The 24,957-nt window shown below is 49.0% G+C and overlaps 1 protein-coding gene across 1 annotated transcript in view; it reads left to right on the top strand.

Annotated features, from left to right (window-relative positions):
• Positions 1-24,957, top strand: part of ACOXL (acyl-CoA oxidase like) — a 360,344-nt gene that overhangs the window by 294,900 nt on the left and 40,487 nt on the right. Inside the window, exon 16 of the mRNA XM_075562669.1 lies at positions 3,643-3,713. Coding sequence (XP_075418784.1) covers positions 3,643-3,713 — 71 coding nt within the window. The remainder of the gene's footprint in view (positions 1-3,642; positions 3,714-24,957) is intronic.

Below are 24,957 nucleotides of genomic sequence, written 5' to 3'. Positions count from 1 at the left end.
GCAAAGTGAGTGAGTGCACATGGAGGGGACAGCCCCCAGCAGTGAGGTGGTGGCAGTGGGAATGGAGAGCAGAACTGGCACCAGTGCTCCCCCCCCCAGTGGAAGGAGGTGCCCCTTGAGATGCTGGGGTCCAGAACTTAGTTCCGGGGACTAAGGACTTGTGACCAGCCTGCAGGGGGGAAGGGGGGGAGACCCCTCTCTGGGCCCTTGTCTCTAGAGTCAGAGACCAAGAAGAGACAGCCGCACACATGCCTGAGCACTGTCTGCTCTGGGACAGATCGCCTGAGCTAGAGAGGGCGCTAGTGAGCACTGTGTGGCCACCAGCCAGGCCACACCACCTGAACAGGGCTGCCCATGCCCTGACATAGAGGCTCTAGAGGGCCGGCTCTCAGCGTGGTGGAGGCTGGAAACATCTCGGATGTGTTGCCAGGAAGCTGAAAGCCCCTGTTTCATGCTCGCCACCCCCATGTTGGTTCTGAAAACAAAGCTGGAGTTATTTTTACAAAAATCAGCGAAGCCCTGTTGTTGCTCGCTCGTGGCTCTTTCAACTGTCCCTGTTATGCTGTAAAGAAGAGGTGGGTGGGGGACTTTAGAGGCCTGCAGCAACAGGCAGTTCTGCAAAAGGAGCTGAGAGCCCCGCGGAGCTGAGAGGAGTGGGCTGAGGGGTGGTCGCCAAGGGTCTCCCATGCCGTGTGCTACAGAATCAATGGGCAAGAGTCAACAGTAGCCTCCCCTGCAGGTGCCATGCATACTGCTGTATCCGTGTGTGCACACATGCACGCACGCGTGCACATGCACACAAGCGCTCGAGGGGCCTCAAGCTGGTCCTCTGGCACCCGGTGAGCAGAACTCGTCCACCAGACTTCCTGGAAAGGTGGCCTGGCCCTGAGACTGAGAACAGGGACCCAGGGCCCTTGTGCCAGGGAAGCCTCAGTGGGAAGGCCTCTGCTCCCGAGGACAGTGTCCCCCGGCCCAGCCCCTCGGGGCTGCTCAGACTCCACCCTGTGGATCTCCAAACTTCTGTTGCTCTTAAGAGGAAGTCTCCTGTCCTCATTGTAGGAACCAAGGTGAATGCCGTCTTCTCCTGCTCCCTTGCCGACTAGCCTCTTTCCAGGCGTGAGGGCAACGAACTTGGCTCCACGAGGCTTAGCTGAGCCTAGTTCTGGGTCCCTGGCACAGGTCTGCCCTTTCTGTAGGGGGGCACTTTGGGCAAGCATGCAAACGGGGGTTGGGGGGCTACACATCATCACATCATAGACCTCGGTTCCTGGGTAAGAAGAGCTTACAGAGTGTGGAATACAAGGTTCAACACTGCCCACCTGCCTGGGCAAACATACCTTCGTTCATCTGAAAAGCCAGCCTAGAATTCCCAGACTCCTGGCAGTTGTGTGTCTGAAGGGTGCAGCATGGGGAGGAGCTTCCCCTGCCCATTCACCTCCCCCCACCTCCCCCTGCCCCTCCAGCTCCACCACATACCCTGAGAGCCTCCCACATACATCCTCTAGTGTGCCACCCAAGCTCTGTCCACAGGTCTGCAGACAGCTGCCCGTGGCTACCCCAGGGGGCTGTGGGGGCACTTCTATACCATATTCCTAGGAAAGAAATTCCGCTCTCTGGGCCAGGACACCCAGAGTTGGGGTACTTGGAGAAGTGGGCTGCTTGCTTCCTGTGGGGGAAAGGCTGCAGCCAGAGAAGTGTCAGAGCAAAGCTCCCTTGTACTCCGCTCCGGGACTGGGCCTCCGTCTCTCAGGATGCTGGCATAGCCACAGTGGAAAGAACATGCCGGGGCAGAATTCCTGGCAGTCCAGCCCCAGGGCAGGGTCGTGCAGTGAGGTCCGTTGTCTGCTGCTTAATGATGGGTCCCCGTCTCCCGTCGCCATTTCAGCGAGAAAGACACGTACGATGGTGTACTGCATCTCACTTGCCTTTCTCATCCCCTGGCCTGCTCTGTGTGTGTCAGGAGGTCTATGCTGGGTGCACTCTGCCCTGCAGTCTTTTGTAAGGTCTCTCCCATGTTGTGAGAACATGCCCCGCACCGCCCCCCCACCACCTTCCAGAATGGCTGTAGGGAGACCGTGGCAGCTGTGTCTGATGTAACCTCCAACCCACTATTCTGAAGGAAGGCAGGAGGATAGGGTCATACATGAGGGTCAGTTGTATTCTAGTTAGGTTCTCCTTGGCAGGGACTTTACACTTTTGTGACACAGAGTTGTGTGCCTGACAATAATCCAAGACAAACAGATTTTTTTGACAAACAGATTTTTTTGACAATGAGTGGACTGGCCAGTCATTCTGAAAGGGGACACTTTCTTACAAAATGGGAGCGACCTTGCAAAAGCTTCCAATGGAATGTCGCATCTAGGATCGCTCTCATGCCCCACCCCATATATATTCTGGATAGGCATATATTTTATATATATATATATATATATATATATATTTCCTCTCCAATGACTGTTTTCTACTTGAAGCGGGTCATTTTCCCTGTGCATCTCCCTCACGTCACCCCGCTGTCACCCCAAAGCGACTCGTGATAGAGATCTGTGTGTCAAAAAGGTGTGAAGTCCCCACCCAGGAGAACTTAACTAGACAGCTGGAGAGCTTGGCTTCTCACGGGTGAAAAGCCCATGGCCGGGGCCCTGTCAGATCATGGAGCGTCGTGGCTCCTGTATTGAGAAGAGGCCTCATTGAGCAGGGAAACCCGTGCCATCTCAGAGAAGTCTTGGGGTGTCCGTGCTTGTCTGGAGCCGCGCCTCTTCCTCCTCAAGTAGCCCGTCTCTTGAATTGGCAACAGCACCCAAGGAAAGGGTCACACAATGCTTTCATTCCCACAATCCCCGCCCCCAATTGAAAAGCGGAGGAGGGAAAGCTGAGTGGAATATTGGCCTTGGGATATTCCTTGCCACCTTGCCTTGCCAGGGAGTCAGCCAGCGGCACACAGCCGGGAGGGCCGGCCCAGGTCATTGTCTGCTTCCCTCCTGTTTGGGACGTTGTGCAAACCTCAGCTGAGGGGAAGCCACCAAGAAATGTACACATCCACCTTCATGCCAGTCCGCGTCCCAAGGTTGGCTTTGGGTGTTTGTGTTTGTTTTGAACGTGTCGGCCCTAGTTGCCTTGGAGTCTGCTCCCCCGACGTGTGCCGGCCCCACGTGGAGCAGAAGCAAAGCTGCCTGGTCCCCCGTTGTCTACAGGGTCATCAGACCGCTCACGTCCATGGTTTCAACCGCTGTGCGTTTTGAGTGCCTCCCCACCTGGGGGGCTCTTCTGAAAGCACGAGACTGGATCATGCGCTGTGGCCATCCATTGGGGTTCTCCTGGCTGATGTTCAGAGGCACCTCCTTGGCCCTTTCTTCCCAGCCTGCCCGAGTCTGGAAGCTCTGCTTCAACGTACCCACCCCGGGTCACCCGTCTGATAGTTGAAAGACCGGTGGCGCAACGTCCACCGTGAGAGCAACACCACAGTCCCACCAACTGACAGGCGGGTTTGTGCCGCACAGATGATGGTGGGGACTTGAGAGGGAAACTCGGCAAGGACGGCTGGGCAGCACACCGGATAGAAATGTCTGCTCTGACAACACTGTTCGGTCACGCTGGAAGTGCCCACAGGCGGGGAGCTCACCATTTTTCTTTCTTCCCTTTCAGTTACGTTAGAGCAGTTCTCCCTGGCAGTGAAGAGCTGCCCGGATCGAGAGGACCAGGCTCTGTTAATGAAGGTAGGTTACCAGATAAAGTACTTATTTCCTTAAAGGCTCATAGCATTTTCATCGCCCTGAGGAGAGTTTCATTTTCACAAGCAGGAGTAAATTTATCATCTCTGAATGTTGTGCTCCTGGGGGATGTGCTTGTCATCGGCGGGGAGGAGGGCTGCCGGTTAATGAGCACACTGCTTTCTCGGCGCACAGGCAAGTGACAGGAGAGTGGGTGTCAACCACTAGCAGGGAATCTAGTCAATTCTCCAGAGAGCCCGTTGGTTCTAGTTAAACTTACCTGACAGAACCGTGAGGTTTCTCTCCCTCTGCAGATTTATGAGGCTTGGCCAAATTCCATGTCTCCCACTGTACTTTCTAATTAAGACAAAGGACTCCGTACGTCCCGTGTCTGCCACATCCTCACTTTTGTCGCCATGGGAATGCCACACACACTAGGCTGTCCGCACGAGCCATGCAGTAGGCGCCTTGTGCGATGTCGGCTTGCTCGCCAGTGGAAGGCAGAAAGCAGCCTCCCTCCCCTTCCCCACTGTAATAACCATTGTGTTGTTTCCCTTCCAAAGGACAAAAGGGCAGAGGTGTGGAGTCATCCACATCAAAGTGGAATAATCACTTTAGGTGATCCAAGAGTGTGGAAAAGACTTGGCAGCAGGCCCATTCCGCCTCAGAGCGGCCCCACGAGGCACAGTAGGGCTTCCACTGTGTGTTTCTGGGGCTGTACCTCGTTATGAGAGCAGAGAGCCTCATCTCTCTCCTGAGGAGCAGTTGGTGGTTTTGAACTGCTGACCTTTTTTTTCTTTTTAATCGTTTTATTGGGGGCTCATACAACTCTGATCACAATCCATCCATCCATCCATTGTGTAAGCACATTTGTACATTCATTGCCCTCATCATTCTCAAAACATTTGCTCTCCACTTAAGCCCTTGGCATCAGGTCCTCATTTTTCCCCTCCCTCATGAGCCCTTGGTAATTTATAAATTATTATTTTGTCATATCTTGCCCTGTCCGATGTCTCCCTCCACCCACTTTTCTGTTGCCCGGCCCCCAGGGAGGAGGTCACATGTAGATCCTTGTAATCAGTTCCCTCTTTCCAACCCACCCTCCCTCTCCCCTCCCAGTGTCACCACGACTGCTGACCTTATGGTGAGCAGCCCAATGCATAACCCACGTCACCAAGACCCCTGGCAAGCCGCCTACTGGGAATGGATGAAAACATGTCCTTTGACCACGGAAAGTGGTCAAATTAGAGACCAGCATGTGACAGGAGTGTCCTGTGCTTTCCCACCGGCCCTGCCATGTCCTTCCCCACCAAGACACTGTGCTCAGACTGGCCACGAGGCGCACAGATTTCCATGATGCCATTCCGGTTCTACACCCTCAGGAAACGGCACACACCAGGCATGACACTGCTTCACCTAGGCCCAAACCAGGTGTCCTCTGCCTTTAGAAAGAAGTGGGGGAGAAATCGGGTGTCACTCGAAGGGATGCTTTTTCAGCTCATTTGCCTGAGGTGATATTTTCAGTCTGTCTTTTTTGGGGGCTTTCAGTGACGCGATGTTAATTTTTACACGAAAGAAGTGAAGATACCAGATGTTGGGTTTGGGAGCCCTGGTTGACCAGACTCCGAGGTGTCGGGCACTGACTGTGAGTGGCGTAGGTTCCACCACAAGAGCATTGGACTTAGCTCGGTCTTTGGAGGTTTTCCAAAGTGCAGCCTGGTTCTCTGTGGGCTTGGAGCAGCTCCTGGGCCCCAGCCCCTGGCCTCTGCATCTCCTGGCATTCCCGAAAGTGTCAGGGGCCACTGGACCTTGGGCCTTCCTTCCAGTCTTTCCGGTGTTGTCTCTTGCCGCCTGCTGATCCTTGCCTGGTCCTTGTTCGCCTTCTCTCTGACTCGCCCCTACGTTCCCTTCGTCGCCTCGGCCTGCCGTTGTCTCCATGTTCACTGTGTGGCCGTGCCACTCACCCTCCAGGACTCGGTGGGCACGAGAGAGGACAGGGCTGGACCCTCTCTCAGACTTTGGGCGCACACTGCTTGGCAAACCATGACCACTCTCTGGCCGAGTTTCCCCGAGCCTAGAGGGAGCAGGGAGGAAGACAGGTTGGCAACTCAAAGCCACCACCTGCCCTCACGTGTTCTCCCCTCCCTGGCTCTAGCGGGCTTTCTTTCCCACGGTGTGTGGTTGGAAGCTGATCGCCGGGCTTTGGAGGGAAGAGCATCAGGCAGCCTGGGACATAATCTTCGGAGGCATTTGGTATTTCATGTCTCCCCCGTTGGCGTCTGTGGATGTGTGACTGCGGCAACCAAGGGTGATGTCTGTGGGTGCTATCGCAGTACTGGCAGGTATTTGAACATTCACCATCAAAGAAGTTTCACTGAACCAAAAAAGTATGCTCGCTGTAGGTAGACTGAAACCACCTGATGATTTTTTTTCAGAAGATTGGGGTTTGTTGTTGTTGCTGTTGTTTGATGCCACACATTGGAAAGCACCGAGTGCATGTGACATTGGCTTGCAGGCTTGGGCTATGTGGGAAGACCAAGTTCAAGGTGATAGCAGGCCCTTGGACTGCCGTCCGCCTGCAGGACGTGCTCCCCTGAACTACCTCCCCTGCAGCTTAGCTGCAACCCCTTCACGGATGTCATTGTACTTCACTGGTTGAGGAGCGATCGGAGGGAAAAGGCACAGATCTGGGTCAGAGGCGGTGTTTTGTAAAATGATGTTCGGCTTGCCTTCCGCCCCACCCGCACCCCCTCGTCAGAGACTTGGAGAGAAAGGCCTTGTCCCAGTCCATGAGGGTGTTGCATACGCTGGCCCCAGAGAAGGCCTCGGGGTGCCACTGGCTGAGCCACGTCACTGACCCCTGGAAGCGCTCCACCAGAGGAGGAGGCTTTGGGGAGATGGCAGCGCCGGTGCCCTCATCGGACAGTGCGCAGAGCTGGGTAGAGAAAGGAAAGCAGCTCCCGACTGAGCACAGCTCCCTAGTGAGCAAGACCAATGCGCCTCCCGACCAGGATCAGGTTCACCACCCGCTAGCCCTCCTGGGAGGAGAGGGAGGGGGCGGCGGCAACAGACCGCGTACTGTTATTGTGTCTGGCCTGGCTGCTTAATCACGCCCCGTTTGCTGATTGTGCTGTAAGATAGGAGGAAGTCATTTTCTCTGTGACTCAGTTTTTCCGTCTGCCAAACCCAGGTTTCTGACTGACAGTTTTTCATCCCCCCCCCCCCATGCTCTGTCAGGGGCTGGAGAAAAGGTTCCCCAGGACTAGCCACCTGCTCTAGTGCTTGCCTTTCAGTATCTGCCACCCCTTTGAACCACCATACCCCTTGCATCATGGTGTTTGGGGCTCCAAAGGCTCTCAAGCCCCAGCTTTACCTACAGGTTGTTGGAGCACTCCTAGTCCCGCTTGCCGGTTAATCTCTTCTGGGAGTCGGCGTGAGCTTTTCCCGGGACTCTGCCCAGCACACCACTCCGTGGTGATTCCAGTCCACCGCCGAGAGTCCATGCGGACTCCTACCGACTCTTCAGGACAGGGCAGAGCTGCCCCGGGAGTGTCTCAGGCTGGTACTCTTTATGGCACAGAAAGGCCTGTCTTTCTCCCGAGGGAGGAGCGGCTGGACGGACGGACGGTGAAGCCAGGTCTCAGTTTAATCCAGTCACACATCCAAGCAGGCTCAGCCGGTCCACGTTGGCCCGACTCTGCCCCCCTCTGGGCCCTCTTCTCAACTCCTCACCCCCTATCAGCACCGTCTATGACTCTTCCTGGTGCGGAAGCCGATGCACACGTTGCTGTTTCCGGTTTGGGTTTTGGCCATGAATCCCTGCGCACCTTTTGGCCATCCTTTCCTCTTTGTCCCAGACAAAAGCACCCGGCATCTGCCAATCAGGTGGAAGAGCCCACCGTGTGTGCCTGTCTTTCAGCGGGGTGAAAGAGCAGAGCAGATTCCATGACCTCGAAGACCCTCTTGTGTGCAGTCTCTGACTTCGAATAGCCTTCATTGTTTGGGGGGCTTTGTGCTGGGGGGGCGGGGAGAACTTTGGAAACCAGAGATTTATTTTCTAAAAGGCTTAGAGGCCACAACCCCAAAGGTGAGCATCTCCCCCATTTCTGTGGAGTGCCACTCCTCCTGGGCCCTCCCCTGGCATTTGTGTCCCCCTGGTGTGTGCATCTCTATAGCTACTCTGCTTGTTATTGAAGGTGTTATTCAGAAGGGATTAGGTTTGGGACCCACCCTATTCTAGTATGCCATCCAAAAGAAAACACTCGCTTCTACACATGGACATATTTGCATCCATGTATCCTTCGGGGACCATTCTCCATATTCCTGAGTGTGAGTCAGTCAGATCCTTGACCTCCTGTGTCTCTCCGGCACTGCAGCATCTACCTTCTCAGAGACCCGAGTCTGCCAGGCCACTCTCTGGGTTAATTTCAGCAGTGGCTCCCCATCGGGGCACCACCAAACCTATCATCCAGATGTGTGCTTGGTGGTGAGTGAAAAGGAGCACTGTTTGAAGTGGAACTTGGCTGGCAGACCTAGACCAGGACTGCCCCAGACAGACCAGAGAGTCTGGTCACCCTATTTCTGAATCCAATCCCACACCTCTCCCTTTATCAAATGACTCTTCCCAGCCTATTGATCGATCACCTCACTCGGTGCTGGGCCAGACTCTCCCCTGCCCCTGCCCCCACCCCCACCAGGATGGTCTCTCCACAATTATGCAGGCTCCTAATGATGGAAATTGGACAGCAGGTAAATCTCTTGGTGCCAGTCTGCATTCGGGCCATCATTCTCTCAACCAAAAATAAATGATTGCACCTCCCAATTTTCTGAAAGGGACTTCCAGGGAGTTTGTCACACATCTGGGAACAGCTACTTCTCCTTTGTGTAGGAGACAGCAACCTGGGCCAGGACCCTGGAGTGTGGCTAGAATTTCTGGGGGGCTGGCACCTCCCTGCCCTCCTTGGAAAGAGGTGGAGAAGAGAGTCAAAAGCAGAGGAACTTGCGGATGGCTCAGAGCGAGGCTGTGCTGCTGCAGCGCTGCTGAGCGGACACTTTGCCCCATTCTGCTGTCTGGAGCTGGCACCCTCAGGCAGGCCATCCTGTCGGCGAGATCTGCCGTCAGACCACATTCACTCTAGAAAACACTCAGTGCTGCCAAGCTGCTGGGTGAAAATAAGTAAGGAAGCTGGCAGCCAGTAGGCTCATTCATGCACAGCCCCATCTCCAATCTCAGCTCCCCAAACTGCAGACCTGCGGCTGGGCTGTCACACCAGCAGCAGCCAGGATGACGGTGTCTTGAACCCTTTTCCCCCTTGGAGCATTGATGGAGGTGGGCGGGCTTGTCTGGGGGTAGAGATGGATGATCACTTGGTCTGTGGAATCTACTTGAGCAGTTTGAATCTATACTTTCCACCCAGCTGACACGGGCAGGGATCCTTGGGGGTTGGTGGCACAGTTGCCTGGTGCTGAGGCCCAAGGTGGGAAAGCCAGGTCAGAGATAAGCCCCCAGGAAGGCTGTATGGGCCGGAGATGTGGGGCCACCTTGGGATTGTCTTAGCATTCCTGATGCTGCCCCACAATGCACAGCGCGCACAGGGCCAAGTGGGAAGCTCCCCTTAGCGCTGAGGTCTGGCCAGAGAGAACCCCTTCTCTGTCTGACAATGCTCTAAGAAATTTGACCCGCTTGGGCTCCACATCCCCAAAGTGAATGACAGGACCCAACCGTTTGGTCCCCTGCATTTGCAAACCACAGCTCCTTCCTGAAAAAAAACAACAACAAAACAAAACCAAGCATCTTCTCCCAAGCTGATGGAACCCCAGCCTGTTGGGAATGAGAGGTTTCACAAGGAACAATTTACAACCACTGCCACCAGCAAAAACAGGCCTTCGCCTCTGCATGGAATGGCTGTGCACTGAAGAGAAAGGGAGTTTTCCGCATGACCGCTCCGCTGATTCACCACCCCTAGAAGTTTTAGAAACACCCCAACAAGCTGGTCGCCTAGGGTTCCTTAAATTGTCACTGTCACAAAGATTACATCTGCTTCACTGCCCCCACAGTTCTCCTGCTCCCCCTGGCTGCTCCCCCCATGTGGCTCAGCCCTAGGAACAGTAATTGAGCCATGCAGCCACGGGGACGGTCCTGTGTACATCACTCTGTCTGCCTTCGTGCTGTGGACAAGGCTTCAGCTCCCTCCGCTTGGGCTGGGTGCTTACCACCATGGCGACCCAAAACCTGTAAACAGGGTGTTTGCAGGGGACTGTCCCGGCTTTGCAGGCAGCTGGCTGAGGCTGCTTGAACCTGTCAAGTGGGGGAGGTGGGGTTTTTCCCTCTTTCCTGCATTCTACTGCTCTGCCTTCCTTTTCTCACCGTGTGTGGGTGGTAGCTCGTTTATAGCGCCAGACCGTGCAGCAAATAGTTAACTGCAAACACCTCCTGTCATGCACGGGACACAAGATCATGTCCTCCTATGTCAGACATCCCTGGTCATGCCCTAGACCATGTCCAGCTCGTCCTCCTTGCCTTTGATAGAGGCCCAAGGCAGCTCAGCAACAGGGGCATCCCTGCCCCTCAATTCAGACACTCGAGGGCTGCCTGGCTTGGGCCACACATCCTGTGTGTGACCCCCGCATACCCACAGCCATGGCTCCATGAGCCTGAGCTGGTCACAGTGCCAGAGCCTCCCACAGAGCAGGGGGAGAGGGGAGGGTTCTCCAATGGGGCTCGACTGCACTTCCAAACCCAGGCCAGGGTGAGCAGGGCAAGAGCCTGCCCCATGTAATCTCGTGGCAGGTGTCTGCGTTGCAGAGATCCAGTCTGTGAGCGCTGCCTCCTCCACTCCACTTGGCGCCTGTTAGGGCTGCAGGGAGCGAACCCAACGGGTGGATGGAATTGTCCTGAGATAAGGGATTCGGCAAATGTTGAGGTGTCGGGTAATACTGTCACAGTGTCTGCTGTGCTGGAAAGGCACGCTTTCATTTTTTGATATTTAATAAAGGAGCTACGGATGACACAGAAATCCAGTGTCAGCGACAGACTTCCAGTGACAAATGGCTGAGGCTCATCCCTGTCCATCTGCCTCACTGGGGTGCTGACATGCCGCACTCTCTCTACTGCTAGTGCGCTCCCCACCAAAGCCAACCCAGCCTGAACCACCATGCCAAGCCTCTTCCCATGAAACCGAATTTTGGAAAGTGCACCTTGACTAACTTGACAACTCAAAGCAAGTGGTAGAATTTCAGGCTCGGTTCCCATGGTGCTGTCTAGACACCCCCCCCCACCCCCCAAAGCCAAGACCACTGCCATCAAGTCGCCTCTGACTGATAGCAACTCTATATAATGTTTCTGAGAGGGAACACCTGTATGGGGGCACATGCCTCATCCTCCACCTGAGGAATGACTGGGGGGTTTGCACTGGCATGGTGGCTGTTAACAGCTCAACACGTCTCCCACAGGACCCCCACCACCTGGGCTTCTATTGTCTATACAGACCAGCCCGAAGTCCTCTTCAGAGGCATTTCTTGAGTGCGTATCATGCCCCAGGCACTGGAGACCCCAATATCAGTTCTGCTTGCCCTTCACCCTTAAGCAGCCCCTTCCCTAACAACTGAAGCAGGTGTTTGCGTGCACTCCGGTCAGTAAGTGCGTGGGTGTGGGCTACGTGTTGACAAGTAGGAATTCGGGGATTTAAAAGATGGGGTACCTAATTCAGCTGGTTTGGGGAAGACTTCTCAGAGGAGGTAGTATTGGAGCTAAGTCTCCCCATCTCTGCAGGAAGTTAAACTCAATCAGCTGTGTGGGCTGCATCAGGCTTGCTGGCGGCGTCCCTGTAACGCTGTGTGCTCTCACTGGTCTATGGCTGGAGTGCTTCAGGTGCACTCCTGCATTCCTTGAATGATGCTGCTACGAAAGTAGGAGGACCAGATGCTGCCTTTCAGGGGGAGGGGCACCCCGAAGCGTCTCTTCCTACTCTGCACACTTGCCAACCCGACCTGTCGCTCTCTTAAAAGTCCAACATTTGGAACGCCCTTTCTTTGCCTTTGAAAACGTCCCTGCCTTTCCTGAAGGTTAATGTCAAGTTCAGGTGTATCTGAGAGGAGATACAGCAGAAGCCATCCTTCATAGTACTGTGCTGAAGAATTGCTCCAAGAATACCCTCTCTCCAGGTCCGCAGCCAGGGGTAGAGCATGAAGGGGTGCCAGAGGAAACTGGGGGGGGGGGTATACAGCAGGGGGCTTTTGTGCCCTGCAACAAGAGGGCCTGCTCATCTCGGCTGTCTCAGAGCCTGAGCTTAATCCATTTCCTCCACAAAGATCTGACACTCAGGCCAGCAGTTGTCCTTCCCGTCCAGAAGCTATCAGCATAAGCTCACGTGTGTCTGGTCCCCTGTGAGGAACACAAAATGTCACATTGATGCCACCAGTGGGCACGATGGAGTTCAAGCGTGGTAGTGTGTATGAACGAACATTGCCCATGTCTTGCCCCGTGGCACTTTGTTGTCGCTCTAGTTAACAGCTAAGTCAAGGACCGGCTAGGAAGTGGGATCCCGGGGGCCGAAAAAACAGAGGGCTGCCCAGAGCATGCCAAGCTCCACTCCAGGGATTCTTGTCCATACCAGCCTGAACATTTGTTCTTCCGGTTCCTCTATGACCTGGCAGGAGGCAGATTTGATTCCAGGCAGGAGAAGAAAAAACTTGAAACAAATAAGAAAATTAGAAGAATTTGGTGGAAGTTACACTCTTGGGGCAAAATTTGGCCCTAGGAGATAAAAGTGGGAGAAGAAAGCAGGGCTTGGTAAAAACTTGTCATCTCACCATTTTAAATGCCAAACTATTTGCTGAGTGACTTATCCAGACTGTAGACACATTCCATCATGAGGTTTCCGTAATGTGGATCCAAGCTCCCAAGCGTCACAGAATGACAGACACCCCAGGACACCAGGAAGGGGACATCAGCACTCCAGTTCTACAGGAAATCACACAGATGGCCTGACAAAGGCCCCTCCCCTTGCCTGTCCCAGCCCCATTAGTGACCTGGTTAAACACTGGAAATACTGGGGATGTGGAGACCTCTGCTTCCTGCACTTACCTCTTTCTCTGGCCAAATGCTAGCTGATGTCCTTTTGGTTCATTTTACAAAGTCTGCTGATACAAACTGCAATCTCTGAGAGGGGAAGGGAAGAGAAGATGGAGTAGATGTAATATTTTCCCTTCTCCTAGTACCTGGGAGCATGCCCGGCACACAGTCAGCTCACAGTCGGCAAGGAAGGGTTGCAGAACGGAATAATAGGCATTGACTTCTTGAGTTAATGCCAGAAAAAGGCCGACATGAAGGTCCCTGTCACCCCATTTGCACCCTTCATCAGGATCTCCTTTGGGGACATCACCCTTTAAGAGCGGGAAAGGGGCAGAGCGGAGATGGGGCAGTTTCATGTGTTCTTGAGATAATTGCCTGGTGGTGAGGGCAATTAGCAGTACCCTGTGGGTGATGGCTTGATTCCTTTATTAATTTTGAAAGCACTTTCACAGGAAACAACATGATATTTGAGGATTAAGAGAAAAAAAAACCTGAAGTAAGATTAAACCCACTCTGGGCACTGAAACATTTTCAAACAGGACAAGGGTGTTTGTTCACACCATTACTATGTAATAGAATATTGGAATTTCTAAGTAGAGCAATGAGATTTTTAAATGAAATTTAAAATATCCAAATTGGGATCACTCCCTCACCCACTGCCATCAAGTTGCCTCTGACTCACAGGTAGAGTAGAACTGGAAGTTAAGAATGCCCACCAGACACGTTGGGCTCTTCGTGACTCTGGATCAGCAGGGAAATGAATGAGTTGTCGTATTGCTGGCGTGATTGATCATGATTAGCAAGGGGAAATCAGATTGATAATTCCAACTGGAAGTAATACATGTGAATACATGTGAAACATCGTAGATTAATTAGTATGTCTTTTAGTACTACCTTGCCTTCTAATTAAATTCAACGGAAAGCTTGAGAAACCCACTTCCAATCTGACTGCTTCTGACCCAGCTCCTTCAGGAGTAAAGGCCTGAGCCACTCACTGCACCAGGCAAAGAACCAAAATCCTCTCTAGGAAACACTTCAGAGAATGGGCAAGTGGACACAGAGTATGGAATGTGGCCATTGTACTTTAACTGCTGACATGTGTACCCCAGAAGACTGTGGCAAGTAATGTATGCAAAATGCGACACATAGAGGACGGTTAAACAAAGCTATATGAAGGGCTATTGTACAAAACAATACGGACAAATCCAAACGGAATTCCAAAGATCTCTCCAGAGTGCCACAGGAAGACAGGGAAGTGAACATAAAAATGAAAATCTAAGAGAACAAATAAAAAGCAAAAAATAAAATGTCAGTCTGAAATCCTGCTCTATTAATAAGGACATTAAATATAACATTATATCAATTATATTCAATATCAATGTTGAAATATACCAATTCAAAGACACAGTTTGGCAGAATGTCCTAAAAAATGATTGAGCTGTATTCTGTCTATAAGATGTTGTTGTTGTTGTTGTTGTTGTTGGGGGCCTTCAAGTCTTTCTGCAACAGAGGAAAACACTGCCTGGTTGTGCACCATTGTCACAGAGGTGCTTTTGTTGGAGCCTTTGTCGCGGCCACTGGGTCACTCCGTCTCGTCTAGGGCCCCTCTCTCCATCTCCAGGGACGGGTCTCACCTGAGAACATGACCAAAGCACGTGAGACAGAGTCTCATCCTCCTTCCGTCTAAGGAGCATTCTGGCTTTGCTTCTTCCAAGACACATCTGTTCGTTCTTTTGACCGTCCGTGGGCCTTACGGTATTCTTTGCCAACATCCTAGTTCGAATGCATCGGTTTTTCTTCAGTCTTCCCTTTTCGGTGTGCATAAGAGGCAGTTGAAAGACCATGGGGTGAGTCAGGCACACCTTAGTGTTCAAAGTAACATTTTTGCTTTAGAAGATCGTATGCAGCAGATTTACTTACTGTAATTAGACGTCTGGTCTCTGACTGTTGCTTCTATGAGTATGCTTGTGGCTGCAAGCAGATGAAATCCTTCACAACGGCAGTCTTTCCTCTGGCTATCCTGATATTTACCTATTGCTTCGGGCGTTAAGATTTTTGTTTTCTTGACATTGACTTGTGATCCATGCTGAAGGCTGCTATCATTGATCGTCATCAGCAGACGCTTCTGGTCCTCCTCACTTTCAGCGAGCACGGCTGTGCCACCTGCGTAACGTAGGTAATAAGTAGGCAATAAGCCTTCCTCTGATCCTGACACCTCCTTCTTCTCCAGATGATCCTACTTCTCGGACACTTTGCTCAGCACACACATTGAGCACATGTGGTGATGAGACGCAGCCCAGGCACACACCTTTTTCCTGAATTGAAACCGTGAGCACCCCTTGTTCTGTCTGTACAACTGCCTCTTAATTCGTGCACAGGCTGTACATGAGCACGATGCATGCAGTGCTCTGGAATCCACACTCCTCTCAAGATTACCTGTAGTTTGTTATGATCCACAAAACTGAATGCCTTCTCCTGGTCAACGAAACACATTTAACCACCTTTCAGATGTCCTCTGCTGTCTGTCAAGATGCATCTACCATCAGCAATGCTGCTACCCTTTGTTCCATGTCCTCTCCTGGCCTGAACCTGCCCTGAAATCTCTGTCAGCTCCCTATCAGTGTACTACAACGACTGTTGGATAATTTTCGGCAAAATTTTACTTGCGTGTGATATTAGGGATATTGTTGTATAATTTGTGCATTCTGTTGGGGCGTCTTTCTTTGGAATGGGTACAAACACGGGTCTTTTCCAGTCAGCCAAGTAGCTGTCTTCCAAAGTTCCCGGCCTAGATGAGTACGTGCTTTCGCGACTTCGTCAGCTTGTTGAGACATTTCAACCGGTATTCTGTCAACTTCCTGAAACCTTGTTCTAGGCGAATGCCTTTAGCGCCGCTTTGATGTCTTCCTTCAGCACCATTGGTTCTTGCTTATATGCAACCTACCGAAATGATGGACTGGCCGGTAGTTCTTTTTTTTAAATTTTTTTTATTATTATTTTTTAAACAATTTATTGGGGCTCATACAATTCTTTTCACAGTTCATACATATACATACATCAATTGTATAAAGCACGTCTGTACAGTCTTTGCCCTAATCATTTTTTTTCTCTTTTCTTCTTTTACATTTTGTTAGGGACTCATACAACTCTTACCACAATCCATACATATACATACATCTATTGTACAAAGCACATCCATACATTCCCTGCCCCAATCATTCTCAAGGCATTTGCTCTCCACTTAAGCCCCTTGCATCAGGTCCTCTTTTTTTTTCCCCTCCCTCCCCATTCCCCGCTCCCTCATGTGCTCTTGGTAATTTATACATCGTTATTTTGTCATATCTTGCCCTATCCGGAGTCTCCCTTCCCCCCTTCTCTGCTGTCCCTCTCCCAGTGAGGAGGTCACATGTGGATCCTTGTAATCAGTTCCCCCTTTCCAACCCACTCACCCTCCACTCTCCCAGCATCGTCCCTCACACCCTTGGTCCTGAAGGTATCATCCACCCTGGATTCCCTGTACCTCCAACCCTCATATGTACCAGTGTACAGCCTCTGTCCTATCCAGCCCTGCAAGGTAGAATTCGGATCATGGTAGTTGGGGGGAGGAAGCATCCAGGATCTGGGGGAAAGCTGTGTTCTTCATCGGTACTACCTCGCACCCTAATTAACCCATCTCCTCTCCTAAACCCCTCTATGAGGGGCTCTCCATTTGGCCGGTAGTTCTTGTCAGTGCATTTATTCTGTGTATTCTTTCCATCTTCTTTCGATACTTCCTACATCAATTCAATATTTTTCCCATATAATATTCCAATATTGCAACTCAAAGCTTGACTTTTCTTTTCAGTTCTTTCAGATTGAGATATGCTGAGTGTGTCCTTCCTTTTTTCGTTTTCTTATTCTAGGTCTTTGAACATTTCATTAAAACATTTTACTTTGTCTTCTTGAGTTGACCTTTGAAATTTTCTGTTTAGCTCTTCGACTTCATCATTTCTTTCACTTGCCTTAACTACTCTATGGTTAAGAGCAAGTTTCAGAGTCTTTTCTGACATCCACTTTGATCTTTTCTCTCTTTCCTGCCTTTTGAATGACCTTTTGCTTCATGAGTGATGTTCTTTTTTTATTATAATTATTTTTATGAATGATGTTTGTGTTAGTCCAGGTAGACTAGAGAAACAAATTCATGGATACTCATGTGTATAAGAAAGTGCTTCATAAAGAAGAGCAATTAAATATTGAGAAAACATCCCAGCCCAGTCCAGATCAAGTCCGTAAGTTTGGTATTAGCCCATAAGTCTGATACCAATCTTTAAAATCCTCTTCAGACTCATGAAACACACGCAATGATGCCAAATGCAGAAAGACCACAGACCATTGGGTGGCAAGTCTTGTGCATCCAGTGATGGTGGAAGCATCTCAGTGCTGGCAGGGCTCTCCACGTGGCTCCTCAGGACACCAGCTTAGTTTCATGTGTCTTGTCAGCTGCAATGCCTCCCAGGGAGTGAGTCTGCGTCCTGCCTCCAGTGAGCTATTAATCTCCTTTAGTGCCTCCAAATGAGGTCATCAAGCTGTGACCTTATTGAGAGGCTAAACTCCACCCCTTCACTCTTAAATCTCAAATTGATGACAGGTTATGAAACTACCACAATGTTCTTGATGCCTTCCCACAGCTCATCAGGTCTTCTATCATGAATGTTTTATGCATCAAACCTGTCCTTGAGATGTCCTTGAAAGTTGGGGGGGATATAATCAAGGTGATATTTTGTCACTAGTGCACTTATTTCTTGGGCTTCAACCTGACCTTGCGTATGAGCAGTTGATGGTGTGTTACATAGCCTGGTTTTAGCTGCTGCTACTGAGCCTCTCCATGGTCTCTTCCACAGATATGGACAATTTGATTTCAATGGATTCCATCTGGAGAAGTCCACGTGTAGATTGGCCATTTGTGTTGTTGAAAACGGGTATCTGTTATTAAGAAGTCTTTGATCTTGTAAAATTCTGTCATGTGATCGCCAGCTGCATGTCTATCGCCAGCGTCATATTTTCTCATTACTCTTCCTTCCTCTTGGTTTCAAAATTTTGCATTCCGATTGCCAATAATTATCGATGCATCTCGATTGCATGTTGGATCAATCTCAGACTGAAGATGATGGTCGGAGTCTTCAGTTTCTCCATCACTAGCTTTAGTGATGAGGAGATGTAGCAGTGTAGTGGGCTGTGTCCCTGGATTCGTTTCTCTGGTCAACCTGGTCTAACATATCTAATAAACTCCTTAATTGTGCGGGGGGTTGGGGGGGGAGAAATAACTGAAAACGGATTAATCTGTTCTCTACCACCAAGTTTTTACACTAACCTTGCCTTTTTATACAAAATATTACACGGACACTTCAAAGTAAATAAGTTCAGAGTTAAATAATGTAATTTAAATAAGAAATACAACATTTAAAAAGCGTTTAACTACAGTATGGCCCATATCTTGAGATTGACGAGGATCTGGATCCGCGGACGCGGATGTGGGTGATGGATGGAGAGAGAATCATTGTTTGGAAGAGGCGTCCCCTTCCATCAAGTCAACTGGGAGCTGCTTTTCAGGAGTTTTCCCTTCTTTGCCCTTTTTCACTAGGATCAGGCTGGCTTTCTAAAAAAAAAAAAAATCTGTCTAACCTGGTCTGCTGTTGGCGTTTCCTTGTAAAAGGGTTTACTAAATTATCATCAATAATATCACGAACAGTTAACCAGTTCCTTATTATGATGATTCTTTCTTAAAATAACTCTTTCTTTGGACCCATGTTTTTTATCCAAAAACAGTACAAAAATCCACAAAAACTAAGAAAATTATAGCAAAACGCTTGGAACACAGCTGCAAACGGTTGAACAACACGTCTTAACAATACCAACTATGCCAAGTGACCGAAACACAAACTGCTTTTTACAAAGATCATGTGCATAGGGTAGCAGTCCAATGGTTTGTTCAAGCTCCAATGCAAAATGTTATCAATATTTCGCGTTGAAATCCGATTACGTTGATTACTGATATGGTGGAGTACCGGGATTCTACTTGTGTGTGTGTGTGTGTGTGTGTGTGTGTGTGTGTGTGTGTGTGTGTAGACAGGATTTCCTTTTATGGGGACAGATATTATCCTGTCACAGAGAGCAGTGTATTTCAAGATATATCTTGATGTCCTTTTTGAAGATGAATACAGTGCTATTCCTCTTGATTGTGTCATTCAGCATAGTAAACCATATTAGTTTCTGAGTCAAAATGACCAATGCCAGTCTATTGCAGCTAACTGACATCCAATATATAGATTGTTGTGTGTTTCATTTCATTCTTGACAACTTCTGATTTTCCTAGATTCATACTACATACATTCCGAATTCCAATTATTAATTGATATTTGCAACTGTTTCTTCTCATTTTGAGTTATGATCCATCAGCAAATGGAGGTCCCAACGGCTTAACTCCATCTGTGGCACTAAGGTCAACTCTACTTGGTGAATGCATTTCTTCCCAAGTCATATTGTGAATGCCTTCCAACCTGCAGGGCTGACCTCTCTGCACTCTCACTGACAATGCTTTGATTCTGCTCATTGGGGTTTCTGTGGCTGACAACGTGTCAATGTTATCCATAGGATTTTCTGTAGCTAACTCTTCAGAAGCAGACAACCTATCCTTCATAGTCTGTTCTTAGTCTGAAAGCTCTGCTGAAGCCTATTTACTGTGAGTTTCTTTGCAGGCATTTAAAATACTATTGACATAGCTTCCAGCATCACAGTAACCACGATATGATAAACTGACAGACAAATGGTAGCAAGATACTGTAGGTAGACTGAGAATAATATGATGGAAAAGATGTGTCATTGATAGAATAAAGCAGGTATGGCTACCTTAGGATGGGACAACGTAGCCATCAGAGCAAATAAAATTACCAGAGATACACAGGATATTAAATAATGGAAAAATGATACATTTACTTAGAATATAGAGCAATGCAGCAAACATCTAGCTACAAAAATGCGAAGTAAAAGCTGAAAACTTGAAAGGAAAAATGGATAAATCTACAACTGAAGACATCAATCTCCCTCCCTCGACCACTGCTAAAACAAACAGGAAATCCAAACACATAGACAAGCACAACACTATCAGTGAACAATATTGAAACAACATTTATAGACCAATCCACTCAACTACAGCAGAATACATCATCTTCAATTGTCCATGGGACATACACCAAAATAAACCATAACCTGGGACATCAATCAAACCTCAAGAAATTTAAAAGATAGGAAACTGCAGAGCGTTCCCAGACCACAATGGAATCAATCTAGAAATCAATGACAAATATAACAGGGAAATCAGCAAGCGCTCAAAATAAAAATAGTCAGTTGAACTAAATTAAAATTAAAATGCAACGTGCCAAAATTTGGTGGTGTCGTTAAAGTGAGGCTGAGAGGTTAACACAGAGGCTTACAAAGAGGGGCTGTTTCGAATCCGTAATCTACTCTCTCACCTCAAGATGTCGAAAAAGAACAGCAAAATCAGCCCGACGCCATCAGCCTGGAGGAAGGACTAGAGAGCAGAAGTCAATGACATTGAAACCAGAAGAGAGAGAACCAGTGAAGTAAAGAGGTAGATCTTCGAGGAGATTAAAATGATAAGCCTCTAGAAAGACGAACAGAGAAGACACAATTACCAATATCACAAATGAAACAGGAAATATCAGGCCCCTACACACATCAAAAGACCAAGGGCCATCCTCATTGCTCAACATGAATATCATTAACGGAACTGAATTCTTCATGTAGCAATTGTTGAATCGGTGTTTTGTTCTATTTCGCCACAGCTGAAAAAGCAATAGTAACAAGGGAATACTATGAAAAATTCCATACACGTTAGTTTGATCATGTAGATCAGTGGTTCTCAACCTTCCTAATGCTTCCACCCTTTAACACAGTTCTTCAGGTGGTGGTGACCCCCACCATAAAATTATTTTCGTTGCTACTTCATCGCCATAATTTTGCTACTGTTAGGAATTGGGGGACCCCTGTGAAAGGGTCTTTCGACCCCCAAAGGGGTGGCGACCCACAGGTTGAGAACTGCTGATTAGATGAAATGGGACAATTACAGAGAGAGAGAGGAAGGTGTTCCACAATTAACAACATAAACCAGATCATTTGCATAGCCCTCTACCTGTGAAGGAGCTTGAATGACTCATTTGAATTCCCAGAGGAAGAAACCGCTAAGCTCAGATGCTTTCACTGGAGAATTCTAGATTCTCCATGACTTTACACACTCTCCTCCAGAACGCGGGAGAGGAGGGAACACATCCCAACTCATTTGCTACAGCTGAAAATCGTGCAAAAACCTGGGACCTGTGAGAAACAAAGCCGGGACTGGTCCACCTTCCACATTTAAAGGTACGAAAGGCCAAGATGTTATTAAGTCACCAGAGCACAATCTGATAGCTGATGTGATCATCATTCCAACCTTGGGGAAGAGTGTGTGAATTGGATGAATCAAGAGGGGGTGGAGGGAGGGAACCTGCCTCAGATGGAGAAACTCTAAATTACGGAAGTAGGGGACATCCGGGACAGTGTGGACCGGGTGGGGGACTCGGGAACTAAGGAACACACCGCATCATGGGGGTGTGGGCCCATGTTGTCTTCTGTGTTTGAGCACCTGACTTGGTGAACTCCATTAACGAAGCCTCGCTCTGGCTGCAGTGGGCACCGATTGGGTTTCTTGAGCATTTGGTGGTTAACACTCATGATACCCATCGGTAACCTCATGTGGGGTAAGGCGGTCCACACCAATTCTCCCTCTGGAAACCCTTGCGGTACAGGCCGAGTTGCAGGGTTTATACCAACCCACTGGTTACCAAGAGGAACCGAGATGATATGTCACCAGCATGTCTTACAAACCAGGGTGGAAGGAAACCCTGCACATTTGGAACCTTAAACCAAAGATCTCTGCTGAACTCTTCCTAAAACCAAACAATAGTTCACTTACCTGCTAAAAAATGTCTGCCTTGAGCATGATACTCCTTAAGAACAATAAATGGGGGATCAAATTGCCAACAGCAACTCAAAAGATTAGATAGGAACCTTCGGAGCAGTGGATTTATGCTAATGCGGGAGGAACAAGTCAAAAGGGAAAGCGAGAAGAGTCGTGCAACAAAGAACACGAAGGGATACCCCACCCCCCAAAAATGATTTTCCCCCAAAGCTATTTTTTTAAACAAAACAACCTTATCTTTAAATCCATTACACTTAACACATTTGTCAAATCTGCAATGCCATTCTTGGAAATATTTTTCAAATTCATGTTCGGATGGCTGACAGCACCTCCCTCATTTTTTTTTTCATCTCTTCCACGTCTTCAAATCGTTGTCCTTTCATGTCCCTCTTCATTCACAGAAACAAAAAGAAGCCTCATGGAATGAGGTCAGGTGAGTAAGATATGTGGGGCAACAGAGGCATGTTGTTTTTGGCCAAAAGCTGGCGCACTGAGATGGCTGCGTGAGCAGGTGCATTGTCGTGGTGGCAAAAACAGTCCCCCACCTGCCACAAATTAGGCCTTTTTTGTCCCACACTGTTATGCAATCCTTTCAGAACTTCTAAATACAAAGTTTGATTAACAGTCTGACCTGGTAGAATGGACTTCAAATGCACTGCCAGTCGACAGCTTCGTCTGTTCGGGGAGTTAGTTGTCAGATACCCAGAACGAGGTTTATCATCTTTTTTGAAATGAGGAAACCACGCGTACACTTGCATTTTTTCATAGTCCTGTCCTTGTAAGCTGTGTTCAACATCGCAGCGGGTTCTGTGGCATTTTTTCCCAACAGAAAACCAAAATTCACAGTTGCACGCTGTCCTTTTAAATCAGTCATCACAAAAAAAATGAGGTTCTAGCAAAACTGCTTTTATGAAAAAATTAAGTGTCCCAGGTAACGCCACTGGGTGCACTAACTCAGAGCAAGTTGCTCAATGCTTGTCTAGTGGGAAAGCTGTGAACTACGAAAGCTCTGCTCCGCCCAGTGCGATTCCGGTTTTGGTGGGGTACCCCCTCGTACAATCAGTGTCAGTAAATTTTACATGGAAAAACTGTTGAATTGGTGTGCGCTTTACTGTGTACAATCTCAACAACAAGATTAAGTAATTCATATGTAAATATCAAGAATCCTACAGCCCAAATTATACTTAGTGGTGAAAGACTAAATCTTTTCCCCTGAAAATCTGGAACAAAGCAAGGATATTTGATCACACCATTCTTATTCAACACAGTACCGAAAATTTGACCAATGTAATACAGCAAGAGAGTGAAATCAAAGGCAGGATGATCCAAAAAGAAGAAATACAATTGATAGAGAGGGCCAAAGAGTTAGTCTGCTGTGAACCCAGCAGTGAAAATGCAACCATTTGAGAGCTGGTCTGTTGGGATTTAGTTTCACAGAAGGGACCCAGAATGTAGCAGCTTCCTCCTCACTAGTGAAAATGCCCCTTAAACCGGGTTCCTTATTCAGGAGGCTGCGAAAGGGAAGCAAGGTCATTTAGATAAGCAGGCTTGAGGAATGGTAATTAGGCAGGAAAGGAGAAGCAGGGCCATTTGAATAAACACTGGGACTGAAACAGGGGTGCCAGTCTGACACCCTGCTGAGTAATGAAGTTATCAACTGATGACTGACAATCTCTCAGGGGAATGCAAACTAGTTCCCCTGAACCTTGGTCCCTTTTGTCCCATTGCTTGAAGTTCCTCTGATCATTGTAATCTTGTTAACTACCACCACCACCACCACCACCAGCAGCCGCCACCGCCCTCCAGCATCCTTGGGTCTTGGTGTAGGCCATCCCTGCCTTCCACTGTGGCCTCCATGTCTGGTCCACTAGGACACCAGTAAGCGACCCACCATCACGCAGGAAGAGAACATTTCTTCTGCTGTAGAACATGCATGTGAGGACAAAGTACCTTGGCCTGCATCCAAAGATTCAGAAACAAAGGTCACCTTCACCCCCAGCCCTCCCCTCCCCAGAACACTCTGACCTCCCAGATGACCTCGCTGCTGTTGTCTTCCACCTTCCTTGAGAAAAGAGCCTTTAAAGACCCCGAGACTTCATATGAGCAAGTGGGACCTTTAAGATGGGGAAACATTCAGGACAGTTTGGAAGGAAAAGCCCCTTTAATCTTGACCAACCTCCTCTGATGATGAAAGGGACAGGAAGTTGCTCCCTCTCCCCTTTTTAATTGTTGTTAAATATGAAAATAGTAAGACTTGCTCACCTGTAGACACCTGAGCTGGAATTTTGAGGTGATGGTTTGGAGGAAAGTGAACAGGTGGACAATCAGGATTAGAAATGAGCATCGTTCCAGTTTGGTCCAATTTCAAGTCATGCTCCTATGATGTGGCACGTCCTTAGAAACTGCCAAGCTAGGGCTTTTTGCTAATGCAAACAGAAATTCCTTGACCTAAGAGAGCGCTACTGCCCATCAATTTTACAAGGCAACCATTCAGACCCCAAGTGGCTCAAGTCTGAGGCGGAAGGCAAAGCACTTTATCACAGTGAGAGAACTAGGTTGTTGCTGGGCGAGAGGGTTCTGATATCACGCTGTGATTACTAGGCATTAATAAGCTTTGTTCATCTTCTCAGACACTGGTTGCCTCCACTCAGTCCTCTTGTTCATCTTCTTGCTTATTATGCGTCTCGGGTCATGGATGTGTGCTGCCTGCGTCTCATAAATCACAAGCAAACTCCTTTCCTTCCGTTGTTGGTCCCTGTGGGTTTATGCTCCCGGGAATCACATGCTCAGGATTTCTCGGTTCCACAGATGGGTACTGAGCACCGGTGCTGGGCTGGCACTGCGGGAAGCACCAAGATGCATGGCGACAGTTCCACCTTCATGATCGTCTTGCGGTCCCAGGGAGAAAGTCATGTCGTCAAATAATTACAAGCAGCAAAACGTGCAATAGAGAGCGAAAGGCATCGCTGGGGCGGGGAGTTGCAATGCTGGGGGAGATGAGGGAACGTTGCTTGGATCAAGTTCCCACCTAGGGAACTGCTCGGTCTGTATCAAAGGCGGAGGGGAGCCTAGAGATAAGAAGGTGACACGTGCCTATCAGTATTTTTGAAATTGGCCTTATTTATAAGCAATGAAAACCACAACAGTTACTGAAGTTACGGATG

Source organism: Tenrec ecaudatus, chromosome 11 (genome assembly GCF_050624435.1).
Source record: "Tenrec ecaudatus isolate mTenEca1 chromosome 11, mTenEca1.hap1, whole genome shotgun sequence".
Classification (NCBI taxonomy): domain Eukaryota; kingdom Metazoa; phylum Chordata; class Mammalia; order Afrosoricida; family Tenrecidae; genus Tenrec; species Tenrec ecaudatus.
Note: the sequence above shows the minus strand (reverse complement) of the source record. Positions and strands in the feature narration are given on the sequence as shown.